The following is a 16385-nucleotide window of genomic DNA, read 5'->3' on the forward strand; positions in this document are numbered from 1 at the left end:
TTTTCCACATGATATTGCCACAAACATCATAGGATTAAAGAATATTCAATTGGAATAGATCTAAGGAATCACCTAGTCTATAGGCATACCACTCTGAATATGCCCAATCTCGTCTAAGGAATCGCCTAAAACCTAGGTCTAAAGTCTAGACCTCACTGTTCAATACACTAGCCACTAGTCATGTGTGACCAGATTAACTATTAATGAACTAAAATAAAATTCTTGGTTTCACAGTCACACAAGCCACATTTCAAGTGCTTACTAGATATGTGACTAAATGATTACCATATTAGCTAGCACATATATACATTCCATCATTTCAGAAAATACTGCTGGACAGTGCTGGTCTAGACTAGCCCCCTCATTTTTTTTTTTTTTTTTGTAGCTGGGATCGAACTTGGGTCCTTGCACTTGTGCAGCAGGTGGTGAAACCACTGAGCTAAATCCCCGGCCCTATCCCCCTCATTTTACAGAAGAGAACAACTGGAATTCCTAGACCTTATTTTAGAAATCTCTATTTTTAGCTGTAAAAATAAAAATATTTGAAAACTACTCATAAAATCAGCATGTACCTTGTCCAAAAGATTTTCCTTGTTGAAACCAAAATGGTGGGAAGACAGGCAGGAGATGGTATTTTGGAGGTGCACCTGAGAGGTCTTGTTGCAGCCTGAGATTCTTTGGCACATTAGATTGAGCATCGTGGAGCAGCACAGAATCCTTGATGTATCCTTGAGGGTGGGTTCAGAGTTATTGGTGGAATTAGTCTTGATTTTGTACAGTGCCCATTAAGAAAGACAATAAGAATTCTTAGAGCTCATTAATAGACAACCCAATTAAAATGTAGACATAAGAAGATGATAAATAGCCAGTATAGCACCAGGAATGGTGTGCAATTCTAGAATCAGAAAAATACTAATCAGAACAATAATAAGATTGAATTATGCACTCATTAGGGAGATGAAGTTAAAAGTTTTAAAAGCCTTGTCATGACTTTTTCTTTTTGTTGGATTCTCCCCCTTTGTGTTTAATTTGTCACGCCCAATGGATTCATTCTGCTGGGTTTCCTGGGGTTGTGATCCTCATTGTCTTTTCCTAGGGTATTATCTAAAATTTTTTGGAGTGCTAGTTTGGTATTCATGAAGTTCCTGAAGTGCTCTTTATCATGAAAGTATCTTGTTTCTCCATCAATTTTGAAAGATAGTTTTGCAGGGTACATCAATCTGGGTTGGAGGCTGTTTTCCTTTAGGGCTTGAAATACATTACTCCAAGCTCTTCTTGCCTTGAGGGTTTGTGTTGAGAAGTCTGCTGTGATTCTTTTTTTTTTTTTCCCCCATTAACTTTATTGGTACATTTTTGGTAAAAAATACAGTTACATTCATCATTGGGATCTTGTACCATTACATGAGTCTCTTGGTTCTTATTTTTTTCCCCCTTCCCTTGCCCTCCCTTCATCCCCTCTGCCCTTCCCTATTTGCAAAGACCTTGTTTCCATTTTTTTCCTCTTCTCATATTTTTTCCTTTCCCTTTTTTCCCTTCCCCTACCCCAGTTCCCCTGCTCTTTTAGACCTTTTCTTCCTGTTACACAATATCAGTTATACATTTTTAAAATTACAATATTAAGATCTAGGAGACATTACCACAGATTTTACAGAATTTAAAAGGATATAGAAAGCATATTACAAAAATCTTTTTTGAAATAAATTTGACAACTTCTAAGAAGTACCTTAGGAGACAAATTAATGAAACTAAATCTGGAGGAAATATAAAATTTGAATAGCACCTATTAAAGAAAGTGTATTCCTAGCTTGTCTGTTGTGATTCTGATGGGCTTTCCTTTGTATGTGATTTGTTTCTTTTCTCTCACTGCTTGTAGAATTTTGTTCTTCTGTTGGATTTCTGGAATCCTAACTATTATATGCCTATATGTAGATTTTTTTTGATTAAGGCTAGCTGGAATCCTATATGCCTCACTTATCTGTATGTCAAGTTCTTTTCCCCTCCTTGGGAAGTTTTCTGCCAACACTTCTGTGAACAGTTTTTTTATGTCATCTGCATTCTCTCCTCTTTCTTCATTGACTCCAATCAGTCTTATTTTATTCTTCTTTGCATCGTCTAGCAGCTGCTGGATTGATTTCTCATGTTCCCTTACAATTTTAAAGCAATTTTTCTTTTCCTCCTCACTAACTGCAATCTTATCTTCTATATGTGAAATCTATGTTCATACTTTTTTCTTCTATTATCTTTATCCAGTTTTAGGATTAGCACAATGTTGAGTTCCTAAAATGAGGGGAGAAGTGTTACTTCTTTTTTCTGCTTTAATTGTTTGATATAATTTATCAGTTAAAATGTTTATGAGCCTGCTGTTGTCATATAGGTAGGTTTTAAAGCTAGGAATATTCTTTCTTTAATAGATGCTATTCAAATTTTATATTTCCTCCAGAGTTAGTTTCATTAATTTGTCTTCCAAGGTACTTCTTAGAAGTTGTCAAATTTATTTCAAAAAAGATTTGTGTAATACGCTTTCTATATCCTTTTAAATTCTGTAAAATCTGTGGTAAAGCCTCCTAGATCTTAATATTGTAATTTAAAAAATATGTAACTGATATTGTGTAAGAGGAAGAAAAGGTCTAAAAGAGCAGGGGAATTGGGAGGGGTAGGGGAAGGGAAAAAAGGGAAAGGAAAAAATATGAGAAGAGGGAAAAAAATGGAAACAAGGTCTTTGCAAATAGGGAAGGGTGGAGGGGGTGAAGGGAGGGCAAGGGAAGGGGGAAAAAAATAAGAACCAAGAGGCTCATGTAATGGTACAAGATCCCAATGATGAATGTAACTGTATTTTATACTGAAAATGCACCAATAAACTCAATGGGGGAAAAAATATTGTTAATGTCTATTCCTCCAAAATTAGTGTTATTATCCAATCAATCTTAAACAAAACAGAAAAAAAAGAAAGACAATTAGAAGATGGGAAAAGCCGGGTGCGTGGCACATGCGTATAATCCCATCACTTTGAGAGGTTGAGGCCGAAGGATCTCAAGTAAGAACTCAGTCTGGGCAACTTAGTGACTTAGCAAGATCCTGTCTCAAAATTAAAAAAAAAAAATGAGGGCTGGAACATGGGTTCTATCCCTGGTGCCACACACCAAAAAAAAAAAAAAAAAGAAAGAAAGAAAGAAAGAAAAATGGAGGGGCAGGGGGAGAAAAGGTAAGAAACCAGGTGGAGCCCATGGAAGCTTCTCCATCTGGTGCCTTGAGAGCTCCAGGTCCTGTGCCACATGTGAGTTTCTTCTACTTCACCATCCCCAAGAACTGTTTATCCCAGTGGGAGAAACATGGCTGCTTCCTTGGAGTTGGGTGGAAGCATCATCCTGCCTCAGGAGAAACAATCCAATGATAGTGGGCATATCCTGCTTGTTTCTGTAGGCCCCGTGATCATCAGCCTTCTCAATCTAGCCATTCTAACAAGTGTTTGTTGAGAGGTTGCCAGTGGGCCTACCCTTTTGCTAGGCAGGAGGGTACATACCGAGGAACTAGACACGGGCTCTTTTTAAAGGCAGTCTATTGGAGAGACAGAGGCCTCTGCACTCAATTGTGTGGTTCCAAGGACCAGTGTAATGTAAGAACAGAAATTGAGAAGCTCAATAATGCTGGGAGTTGCCAGAAAAACCTTGTAGATGTGGGCTTGCAGCGTAGTCATCATTGGGGTGGAAAGAAGGGCAGAGAGAACACTAGCCTCACAAAGGTGGTGAACTATGAGTTGTGAGGGGAGAGAGAGTGGTAGGGACCATTGGGCTAGTGGTTTCTCATTTGAGTGTCACTACCGTTTTTCCAGTTTAAGGACCTACGTTCAAGAGGAGTCTAGGCAAGGAATTATGGCAAGGACCCAAGGATGAAATGCACACGTGTGTTTTCTTAGGCCACATATTTTGGCCACATGATTCCTATAGAGGAATCTGAGCATCTTTTGATGTTAGGGTGGGTACTCTGTTCCTGAAGACATTAAGTCCAGGCCATGGGACACTGGCCTCACCGCCTCAGCTTTATCCAATGATAATACATCTTTGGTTAAGAGGCTCTTTTTCACAAATGTAAAATAAATGGCACAGCCTGTAACCATGGGACTGCCATGAAAGTAAAACCGATTACCAGACAAACCCACAGCTCTCATTTGGCTTCAAGTTACCACTTACTGGGAGAGCTATTTTCTCTCTTTTCCTAGGTTAAACCTATGAAAGCAAAAAGAAAGCCAGAATTCCTCTGGTGGTCCAGCCACTTGCTGGTGCTGAAGAAATGGCAAAAGCTGAGTAGGTACTGGCAAATCTCACTGTTCATCTCTCACTCCAAAAGGTTTGCCAAGTGAAACACAGGGTGTCCAGTTAAATTTGAATTTTAGGTAAACAATGAATCCTTTTTAATGGAAGTATGTCCGAAATACTGCAAGTCTAGCTGTCTGTGTCTATGGGAGGGGTGTGCATGTGCTAAACCTGAAAACCCTAACCCCAGGCATTTCTCATTTTCACTTCCAAGCTTTTGCAGAGTGTGTTTGGGGTCTTTGTTTTGAAGAAGGTTGTCCATCTCACTCTTAAGGGGATTGTGCTAACCCCTGCATCTTTAAAAGATAAATGCCAGCATTCTCACTTCCTAGAAGACCTGTGGTCACCTCAGCTGGGAAGCTAGGGAATGCTGGGAAGAAAATGGAGCTAGAGGTTCGAGGGACTTCAGGTCCCAGATCTGCTTTTAGCTGAACGACTTTAGACAAACATTTTGCTTCTCTGGGACTCTTTTTTTCTTACCTTGTGAACAACAGGGGTTAAACTAGTGAAGGATCTCAGGCTTCTGAGTGGGAAAAGTTGTAAGAAGTTCTGGCTTGGAGGTGGACTATGAGAGGTGGGGATGAAAGAGACTTGTTGGCTGTCCGTCCTTCTGTGAACATGGGGAAAGATAAAGGGCAAGCTTGGGCGCCTGGGACAGAGGCTCGAAGGCTACCCAACTCAGGAGTTAGCTTTATTAAGATCAGGCCTGAAATCTTGGTGTTCAGGTCTTGATGGAAAACACTCTCACACCAGAATGAGAGGTGGGGAGCCCAGGGCTCACCTCTTCCATGCCCCACTGACCTGCACGTTGGAGTCTGTATGTGGCATCGGGGGGCCATGTCCGCAAGAAGCCTCGAAGGTATCTCTTGGCAGAATACCCAGGCTGGATCTGCCGTTGGGCCTGGCTCTCTGCCTGACTTCGGAAGTAGAGGTAGGGTTGCCAAGTGCTGTCCTGCTGCCTCTGTGGGGACAGCAGTGGAGAAACAGCATAGCTGCTGAGCCTGAGTCTCCCAGGGCTGCATCCTGCTTAGCACAATCCTCGTTCTAATCTGGAGACTCTCAGAAAGTGCCAGAGGCACCCAAAGCAGCTCCCAAAAGACATAAACCAAGAGGCTACACAGAAAAGCCCTGAAAGGCCCTACAGATCTGCAGTTGGAAGGAGAAGGGGAAATGATAAATGCCAGACTCCATCTCGAGATACAGTGCTGGAAAAGGATAAAGCCTCGGAAGAAAACACCTTACTTCGTTTAGCCTGTGGAAATCATCAAAGTTCCTTCAAAACTGGCCCTGTTCTGCAGTGGGAAAGCCAGTGTGCAAATCAACAGCAGCACTTGATGTCTGTAAGATGAATAATGCGACAGACAAGCCACGTCCAAGCCCACAGGGAGCCTGGCATTTTGAGAATATGTGGCTCTGCCGTGTCTCATTTCAGCTAGGGAGATGGAAAATAGTGCAGGGAGTAAGTCTATAATAACATCTTCCATTTGGCTAGGGATTTGCATTGTGCAAAGAGCCTTGGCCTCGTTGTAACCTTAGAGGTGGACTGAGTTACTGTAGCTACTGAACAATGCAGAAACTCTCAGAGGATGATCGTGTCACCACCTCTCACCTTCCCCTTGTTTGTGGGAGACATTGCTAATCACTTACAGAATTCTGGACCGCTGAATTGAACATAAACTCAGAATCCATTCTCTCTTTAAATGTTTTAAAATAAATTGAGGCCTAATGTATACATAACAACATATCCAGAGATCATGTTCAGTTTGATAAAAATAAACAATTGTAGACACTTATAACACCACAAAATATAGACCATTCTCATCAGGCCAGAAAGCTCCCTCATTTTATTTCCCAGCCACTGCCCTTCCACTATTCTAATTTTTATCACCAAGGACTAGTTTTTCTCTACTTCTCAATGCATACAAATGGAAACATATATCAAATATTCTTTGCTGCTCCATGAAAATCATCCACAGTGCTTCAGTGAGAATTAGCAAGAGAGATGAAACCTATTTACCATCCCTTGATTCAGCTTCTCTCCCAAGGCAATATTGTAGATTAGGGAGATAGAGGATGTCTTAGTCCATTTTCTGCTTCTTGTACCACTGCCTGGGAGGAGACAGAAGGGCAGAAGAATAAATGTGTGAATGCACGCATGTGTGTGTGAGGGATGGGTACATATGCATGTGTGTGCCCCCATGAGAGATGGCTGCTTGTGCATGCATGTGTGCCTGTGAGAGATGGCTGTGTATTCATATGTGTGAGCCCATGGGAGATGGGTGTATATGCCCCTGTGTGCACTCTCACATGAAAGATGGAGGTGGGAAGATGTTGAACTCATCCATTTATCAGGAATCTACTCCCTTAACTAACTCAATCATGTGATAACAACATTTATCCATTTATGAAGGCACAGCCTAGGGTTCAAGGTCCCGCTTCTCAAAACTGGGGATTAAGTTTCCAACACATACACTTGGGTAGACACATTCAAACTACAGCAGAGGGTAAAAGGCTCAGCCAGTTACCCATAGCATCGGAATCAGAATCCGGGGCTTCACAGACTACATGAGCATAAAGCCCTCTGTTCTTCAAAAACTCATCATTTCACCAATGGACCAGGACAGAGCACCACGAACCAGTACGACGTCAAAGCAAGAAAAAATGATGGCTTTGAAGTGGTTGCCTCAGTGAGTATTCCAGAGAGTTGGAACCGTAAGAGTAGAGAGACCAACATAATTACATGTGTTAGGAGTCAGTAAAAGCTGACTCAACTTTGCACAATGAGAAAGGAAGTGTATTATCTCATATAACAAAAAGACAGAAGTTTGGAGAGTACCAGGGCTCATTAAATCAGAGCTTCAATGGTCCAGGGGTTCAATGGCGCCAACATTCTACAGACATCAAATCCCTTTCTACCTCTGACAACCGTCTTTTCACTTCACATCCACTTCACATCCACAGACTACTGAACAATGGACACAGGAGACATCAAGTGGGTACGCAAAGCACAAGCAGAGAAGTGGAAAGCGGGGAGAGCCTGAGAAAGCCCGGGGAAGTGCCCTGGATTTAGGGCCAGGGGTCTGGTTCAAGGCTCATCCTTCCTTGTAGGAGCTTTGTGATCCTAGGCAATTCCTAGCCTTTCTGCATCTCTCTCTAAAATGGCACCAACAGCATGGTAGAAAGTGTGGAAAGTTCATGGGGTTTGGAATCAAATAACCCAAAAGAATTAGATTTCACAGTGGGTCATAGTCAGAGGGGACACACTGTTGGAAAATCTATAACTAAATGAATAAACAGTTCCAGTTCCAGCCCTGACACCTAAGTTGTATAACTTCATCAGTGATGCTGGCCCTGTAGGGCTTTCTGATGAAGTAAGTGAAGTAAACAAATGTGTCTGACTCAGCCTATTTATGGCAAGATGAGAGGGCCCTTCCTCTCATCTCACTACCTTACATAGGAAAGGATTTCTGATCTCCCAGCACTGCTTGAGGGATGTGAGAGGAACATAGTGAAGGAGCCTGAGCAGGAGCTTTGAGATCCAGCCCTAACCTTGCTGGGCCTGTGAATTTAGGCAAGTTAATCACTTCTTGAGTGATTTTATCAGTGTCCTCAGTGTGAGGATTAAGTAAGCTGAAATGTGTGAAGTGTATAATCAATACTTTCCATATGATGAGTGGTCAGCAAACCAGGTCCTTCTCCTTCCCCTTGTCCAGGGCATGGGAGACTGTGATAACTGGACACTTCTTCCCCTCACTTCTTTCCCTGACAGAACCCCAACTTTTTGTTTACAGAGTCCTTTCCTCAGATTTTTACTTTCCTAGACTCTATTGCATCTTGGAGTGGCCATGTGATCTGTTTCTGGCCAAGGAGACATAAAGGGGCACTGCTGGGGGTTGGGGCTGTGTCCGGTGGATAGGGAGCTCACTTCCTCCCTGAGCATTTTTATAGTCAGCTGGATTCTCTCAGAATGCAGCATGGCTCTTGCAGTATAAGAGCCGCTGTGTGGGCAGCATGACAGGTTTGGTCTGGACAGAAGACCCTGTTGTTTCTCCCTGGTGAGTGTCTCTGAAGCACCCGCTTAGTTCAGGAGCTGTACTGGGCAGCTTGCTCAAGGGGCAGGGATTCGCCAAGAAGAGCTAGGGAAGCTCTCATGCTGAAATTTGGGTTTTGCTTTTTTGCTTAATGTTTGAAAGCTGTCCATGGCCAGTGTGTTAGTTTCCTATGGCTTCTATAACAAGTCATGCACATTTAGTGGTTCAAACAACACAAATGATTACCTAATGGTTCTAGCAGTTAGAAGTATGAACTGGGTCTCACTGGGTAAAATCCAGTGTTGGCAGGTCTGCATTCCTGTTGAAGGCTCTGGGGAAGAACTCATTTCCTTGCTTTGTAGGGGAAAGGGTCTGTGGACAAAAAAATAGGGACCTCAGCCTCATTAAGTCTTTTAGCTAATCCTAACTAGATGGAGTTAAAAATAAACTTTACTTTAAAAATTCCCCTGGGAAGCAGGCCAAGAACAGGGTAGAAAAAGGGAAAAATCAGATAAAGAAAGGCACAAAATGACTTTGGGACTTGCACCAAGGGACCAGAGAGAGAAAGAGCTGACGGGCAGGACACAAAGAGAAAGCCAAGTGCACAAACAATAAGCTGCCCCCACCTCCAATAGAATATCGGGGAAGCAAGGGTGGGGGTGACTACCTTTAAGGCAGTGTGTACTCACAGCTAAGCACTAGCATGTATGTGTTCACTCTGGGATCACTACATTATCCAGTCTAGAGTCACTATATTCATCACATAATTGTAGAGTACAATAGATATCCACATACCCTCTTACTAACTCTAAGCTAATCTTAAATAAGGCACCCCCTTGCTGCCCATCCCAAAGATAAGGCCTTGAAACGTAGGTCAAGGACAAGTAAACAGACAAGACAGAAAGAAGCTGCACATAGACACCAGAAAAAATGATGCTAAGCAGAGATGCTTGAGAGTCAACCCAGTTATGGCAAGTTCCAGGTGGGGGAACTTGCACCCCGCCCCCCATAAAAGCAGTCTGGAACAAAGGCTCACAGGTCCTCCATCTTTCTGGAGTCCCTTACCCTAATTCCTTCTTATCAGGGTAGCTAACTATCTTCTCCTTGCCCCCTTTCTTTTTCCTCTTTACAAATAAATATCTTCCTTTTGTTAAACTTTGTCCCTCTAATTTCTTATTAGGGCAGAGTTTACAATCCTGGTGGGCTTCTCAGACAGCGGAGCAGCAGTGCTCATCCTGGGGTGTGACATCTTTGGTTCCCTGACCAGGATCCAGGCAGGACAGCTTTTTTCCAGGACTGAGAGGCCTCTCCTCAGACTCAGCAATGTTGGGCCGAGTCCTTCTCCTGTTGCTGTCTCTGATTTTCCCTTCTGTTTCTGTCTTTACTTTTAGGGTTCCTTGTGATTACTTGGGCCCACCCAGATCGAAGATAATCTCCCTATTTTAAACCCATCTAATTAGCAACTTGAATTCTATCTGGAAGCTTAATTTCCCTTTGCCATGTAACCTAACCAATTCACAGATTCTGGGGATTAGGATGTAGATATCTTTGGGAGATTGTTATTCTGCCTCTACATTTTTTCTGCTTTTCTGGTTTTGGTAATTTCTCAAATGATACCTGTGAAGTTGAATGGTAATGTCTCATCTCACCGGACAGCCTGAAGTGCTCAGGGAAGGCCAAGGGCTGCGTAAGGGCTACCAGGGAGAACAGTCAGGGTGAGTCTACCCACTCATTTCCAATGAGCTGAATAGTATTTTAAATGGAAACAAAGCAAGATACAAGAGAGCATGTATAGTATAGTTACAATTTCATAAAATTATATTATCTTATATATGCATAATTATGGTAGAAAGACTGGAAGAAAGTAGATTCCAACGCTAATAACAGCAGTTTTAGAGAGCTGGGCAAAAAGATCACAGATCACAGTTTTTTCTTTTCTCTTTTTCTATAAAATCAAAATTTTAGTAATATGATTAGATTATAATTATAAATTACAAAACATGTTGAAAATTAATTTTATTATACTTGACCGATTCTCACCCATATTTCCTGTCATTCGCCAATATTATCCTAGACCTAACTGCTCACTCACAAGTTACTCTAAAATACAAAAGGAAAAAAAATACAAAAGGAGACAGAAGGGCTCTGGTTCGGGAGTTTCTGGAACAAGGAAATGAAAATGACTGCAGGAGGCTGGCTGCAGCTGGGTTCTGACTGCTCAGGCTGCTTTGGCTTTACAGCTCTGGGATCCCAGCCCCGGGTTTATTTTGAGATGAGATGGTGTGCATGGAGTGGCCTGTTAGCCAAGCTTCACCATGCATGTGTGCTTCCTCTAGCCAGGGACTTGCTTGGGCTGACCACCTACCTGATGCTTGCCAGGCCTGCCAAGGCAGAGGTGAAAGAGCCGCCCAGGTACCTGTTCCTGCCCTCACTCCGGCTGACCTGTGTATCACCTCAGTGTTGCTGGGTTAGAAGGAGGTGGTGGGGCCTGTGCTCCTGCCCAGCAGAACTGGGATGCAAGGGCACCAGAGTTCCCAGGAGGGTCAGAAAGGCCTGGGCAGCCAGCTGCAGAGGTGGCCCAGCCCTTGTATACAGAGGTCCACAGAGAGTGTCTTAGTCCCTTTCTTCCTCACTGAGACACAGTACCCAACACCCAAAAATTAAAGGAGGAGAGGTTTATTTTGGCTCACTTTCCAGTCCATAGTCAGCTGCCTCCAGGGAAGTACAGCATGGCACAGGGGCAAGGCAGAGAAATAGCCACTTACAACGTGGCAGTCAGGAAGCAGAGATAGTGAAGGCAGGAGCAAGGGGGGAGATAGAACCTTCCAGGCCACGTGCCCAGGAGCCTGCCTCTAGGACCAGACCCCACTTCCCAACAGCAAGTCAGTTGTAAGCCCTATAATCCAATCGCCTTCCACAAGCCCCATCTCTGTGCATGAAGCTTTGGGGGGACATCAGATGTAAACCATGATGATATTCTAAGCAGGACGTGGTGACACACACTCTAATCCCAGTCCTTGCGAGGTTGAGTCAGGAAGTCTGTGAACTAGAAGTCAGTCTGGGCTACATAGCAAGAGCCTGACTCAAAAAACTAAACCAAAACCAGAACAAAAAAGATATTCTAGGGCTGGGGATTTAGCTCAGTGGTTTCGCCGCCTGCTGCACAAGCACAAGGACCTGAGTTCAATCCCCGGTACCAAAAACAAAACAAAACAAAACAAAAAAGATATTCTATCACTTGCAGCAAAATGAGAGCACTGTTAAAAGAAACAAGTCAGACACAGAAAGACAAATACCACATATTTTTTTTCACACATGGATGCTAAAGAAAGTCCAGAGTTGATCTGAATGTAGAAGAGTGATTCCTAGAAGCTGAAAGGTCGGAGTAGAGGGAGGATAGGTAACAGGTATGAAAACACACACAGAGTAAGTTTGCGAGCTCTACAGCACATGGGGTCACTATGGTTCACAACAGCCTATTATATATTTTAGGAAGAACTAGAAGAGAGGAACTCCAAGACTCCAAATACAAAGTACTGGTAAGGAGGCAGAAATGTTAGCTACATAATTTGATCAGCAGGCATTGTACACATGTGTTGAAATATCATATTGTAATTTATAAATACATACAATTATTACATGCTTCAGAAAGTTTAAGAACTATTTAAGAAAGTTAACATTCTAACTACAGTAAATCCCTGACTCGTGAGTGTTCGAATCTCGAACTTTCGTAAGTATGCTGATCATCACACATTGTATAATACATATATCAAATTATCGCACTGTTCTCATAATATGTCCCTAAAATGATTAGCCAGGCGTGATGTTGCATGCCTGTAATCCTAGAACTTTGGGAGGCTGAGGCAGGAGGATCACAATTTCCAGCCTAGCCTGGGGAACTTGGGAGTTAGTGAGACCCTGTCTCAACAATAAAAAATTAAACAGGGCTGGGGAGGGAGCTCAATGCCAAGGCCTTGGGTCCAATCCAACAATCTCAAAAAAAAAAAAAAAGAAAGAAAGAAAAAAAGATTAATTTTTAAAAAGCGGCAGTCACACGCTCCCCTTTCTTAGATTTCTAATGAATTACAATCTGACTTTCTCACCCGTATCTGGGGTCCCTGGGACATGAATCTGCCACCTTTGTGACACTGCGCTCTCCTCTCGGGCAGTGGTCATGGCCTCCCATTGCCACACCCTGGCAACGAATGTGCTCTCCCAGTGACTATTTGTCAGGCATTGTTCTGGGTGCCAACTTGTTAGGTCCAACTCACTAGTTGTCAGCTCACGTGAATGGAAAGATCTGGTAATGTTTACACTTTGCTGCCGTCCTCAGTGCCCAGGAGCTGTTCCTGCAGAGGGCCTGCTCTCAGGAGGGCAGAGCTAGTGTCTCCTATCCTTCAGTGGGGCTGCTGTGGACAGAGGGCTCTGGCAAAGGCCTGGCCTGAGGACAGAGGGCTCAGCCCACGTCGTGTGCTGGTGTGCCTGGAGCTGGCCTCCGCCTCTGCTGGTGCTGTAGGAGTGGCGGTGGCGAAGTGGCAAGGCAGAGCTTCTGCAGCGTCAGCCTGTGCACACACCGCCCCTCAGCCAGCCCTTTTCTCTGCAGGTTTCATTTCTGAGACTAGGCAGATGACACTCTCTCCACACATCTTTGGTTACCATGTGTTTCTGGATGACGGGGGATAAAGAAGAGAATCATAAAGTGTTCTGTATCTTCTAATTAATACAATGTGTCAAGTCTTGATTCCTGACTAAACTTTTTAGCACCAAAGCTCTGACCAGCCATATGTCACAAATAATAAAGGTGCAGCAACTAAGATTGCAAACAGTAAAAATTAAGCCCCAGTTCCTATGAGCATGGTCTGCTTGGGTTTGAATCCTGTCTCAATAACTTACCAGCTGTGAGCTGTGAGCTGTCTGTAGCTCAGTTCCTTTCTGTCAAATAGGAGCAATAAAAGTACATACCTTACATGAAAAATAATGAAGTTGGGCTCTTATTGTCAAATACAAAAATCAACGCAGAATGGAGTAAAGACCTAAACATACGAGTTGGCAACTATTTCTTAGATATGACACCAATAGAAAAGAAAAGAGAAATCGTAAGTTGGACTTCACCAAAATAACAAACTGTGCACCGAAAGACAGCGTTAACAGAATACAAAGGTGACCTGTATAATGGGAGATAATACTTGCAATTTTTTATTTAATTTTTTTAGGTACTGGGGATCGAACTCGGATCCTTCCGCTTGCCAGGCAGGCGGAGGAACCACTGAGCTAAATCCCCGGCCAATACTTGCAAATTTTTATCAGATAAGGGATTAACATCCGGGATATTTAAGAACTACACTTGAACAAGAAAAACCTGTGGGGCTAGGGATTTAGCTCAGTCGTGCCGTGCCTGCCGCGCAAGTGCAAGGTCCTGGGTTCGATCCCTGGTACCGAAGGAGGCGGGCATTATTCAGTGAAAAACCAAACAGCCCAGTTAAAAAACTAGCAAAGGGTTTGAATGTATAGCCCTCCCAAAATACACAAATGGCCAATGAGTACATGAAAAGATGCTCAATGTCATTTATCATTCGAGAAATGCAAATCAAACCTCCAATGAGATATTATTTAATACCCTCTAGGATAGTTTTTATAAAATTAAAAAAAGAAGAAGCTGAACATAATGGCACATGCCTGAAATTCCAGCATTCTGGGAGGATGAGGCAGGAGAATTGCAAGTTTGAACCCATCCAAACTGTCTCAAAATAAAAATAAAAAAAAGATGGGGGATGTGGATATTTGATTCCCAGTACTGCAAACAAAACAAAATAAAAACAAACAAAAACAAACCCACTATTGGTAAGAATACGAAGAAACTGGAATGCATAACAGCGATGGAAAACAGTGTGGTGATTCCTGAAGATATTAAAAATAGAATTGCCAGGGGTTGGGGATTTAGCTCAGTGGTGCTGTCACCTGCCTTGCAAACGCAAGGTCCTGAGTTCAATCCCTGGTAAAATAAATAAATAAATAAATAAAATAAAATTTAAAAAATAAAAATAGAATTGCCATATTCTCTGCCAATTTCATTTCTGGGTTGATACACTGAAGAATGAAAGCAGAAATATCAAGAGATACCAAGTGTGATGGTGCATAGATGTTATCTCAAAACTTGGGAGGCTGAGGCAGGAGGAGCTTTGTGAGTTCAATGCCAGCCCTGGACTACACAGTGAGTTTAACACCAGCCTGAACTACATAGTAAGATCCTATCTTAAAAACAAACAAACAAACAAATAAACCATGAGCAGACATTTGCATACTTGTGTTTATAGGGCAGCATTCAAAACAGACAAAATGTGAAAGCAAACTACATATTCATCCATGGGTGAATGGATAAACAAGATGTGGTATACACATACAATCAAATATTATTCTGCTTTAAAAAGGGAGGAAATTCTGACACAGTATGGATCAACCTTGAAGGCAAACACAGAAAGGTAAATGCTGCATGATTCCACTCAGATGAGGTATTTAGAACAGTCAAATCAGAGATGTAAAGTGGAAAGGTGTTTATCAGGCACTGGGGTGGGGGAAGCAGAGTGTCAGTGTTTATGCATATAGAATTTCAGTTTTGTAAAATGAAAAAAATTCTGGAAATGGATGATGGTGATAGTTATACAAAACTGTGAATGTGCTGAATGTCACTGAACTGGGCACTTAGAATGGTTAAAATGGTAAATTTCATGTTATATATATCCTATCACAATAAAAAAGCACTTACCTCCTAAAGTTGGTGTGGAGATTTAAATGAGTTAATAAAGTAAAATGATTAGAATGGTAGCTAGTATAACAGTAAATTCTAGATAAGTGTTATTCCTGATTACAAATATTCTTTATCTGTTATTTACACAAGGGAACCGATAGAAGAAGACCATGAAGCCTAAAAAAACAAGAGTCTCCTGGATCATATGTATAAGTATTATGAAAATATTACCTGTAGCCAGATTGATTTTAATGAAAATCTGAATTGTTTACTTAGAACTGAAAAGGGTCAGTTAGAGGAATGCATTGAAGACTCAGGTCACCCTCAACTTTTTTGTGCTGTGGGGAATCAAACCCAGGGCCTTGTGCATGCTGGGTAAGTGTCCTACCACTGAACTACAGCCCTGGCCCCAGATCTACTTTTTCCAAGTACTGTTAAAGCTGAAGAGATGCTTTATCCCTCTGGGACATGTGGAGTCTTCAAAATGAGACCCTTTAGGTATCAGGAACAGGGTTTTGGAATCAGCTATTCAAACTCCATGGCTTAAGTGTGTAATTTTGGGCAAGTTATTTAATTTCAAGCCCCAGATTTCCTCCTGTATCATGGAGGTAATGCTAGCACCCAGCTCATAGGCTTGTGCAGACTGAGTGAAATTATTGTAGAGGTAGAACACACTGCATAGAGTAAGTATTCAATAAGTGTTAGCTCAGTGGTTCCACTGCCTGCCTCACGAGCATAAGGTCCTGAGTTTGATCCCTGGTATCAAAAAAAAAAAAAAAAAAAAAAAAAAAAAAGTGTTAGCTCAAGTAATAAAGATACTTACAATAAGAAATATTGAAGTATCAGCCCAGGAATTAAAGCAAAAAACAGCACCAACAACAGAATTAAAAATGAGAAGACACCTTGGCAGGACACAGACCCAGACTTCCAGCTCACCAAAGGCAAATTCTGGGGAAACAAGGTGGAAAAATATGATAATCAACCCCCTGGACACCCTGAACTGATAGCACAGGAAGTAACAAAACAGATGAATGAGGCTCTAGAAAAATTCAAAACAAAAATAATTTCCCAGATAACTACAAAGATGGTGAGCAGAGTGAAAGACATGATTAGAGACTCTAGAACAGAAACAGATAAAAAAAATAGATGACCTCAGGACCATGCTGGAAGCCATGAATGCCCAGCATAAGAAAGAAATGGAAGCCATGAATGCCTAACATAGGAAAGAAATGGAATCGTGAAACAGATTCAAACAGATATCCAGGAGATTGAAAACTCCACTGGAAGTATTCACAGCAG

At 42.1% G+C, this 16385-nt stretch overlaps 1 protein-coding gene across 6 annotated transcripts in view; it reads right to left on the reverse strand.

Moving 5' to 3' along the window:
- Kiaa2012 (KIAA2012 ortholog) overlaps positions 1-16385 on the reverse strand; it is a 147314-nt gene that overhangs the window by 117630 nt on the left and 13299 nt on the right. For 4 of the 6 annotated variants that reach the window (XM_021263620.2, XM_021263622.2, XM_021263623.2 and 1 more), the window contains exons 3-4: positions 5112-5271; positions 573-728 (exon numbers count right to left, since the gene is read on the reverse strand). In XM_021263620.2, coding sequence (XP_021119279.2) covers positions 573-728; positions 5112-5271 — 316 coding nt within the window. Of the gene's footprint in view, positions 1-572; positions 729-4790; positions 4921-5111; positions 5272-16385 lie in introns of those variants that run through there. The other 2 variants (XM_087206268.1, XM_087206269.1) reach the window with 2 other exon arrangements.

Source organism: Heterocephalus glaber, unplaced genomic scaffold, assembly GCF_053883595.1.
Source record: "Heterocephalus glaber isolate CG9 unplaced genomic scaffold, H.glaber_assembly_v1.0 deba00000621, whole genome shotgun sequence".
In the NCBI taxonomy this organism is placed as follows: Eukaryota; Metazoa; Chordata; class Mammalia; order Rodentia; family Bathyergidae; genus Heterocephalus; species Heterocephalus glaber.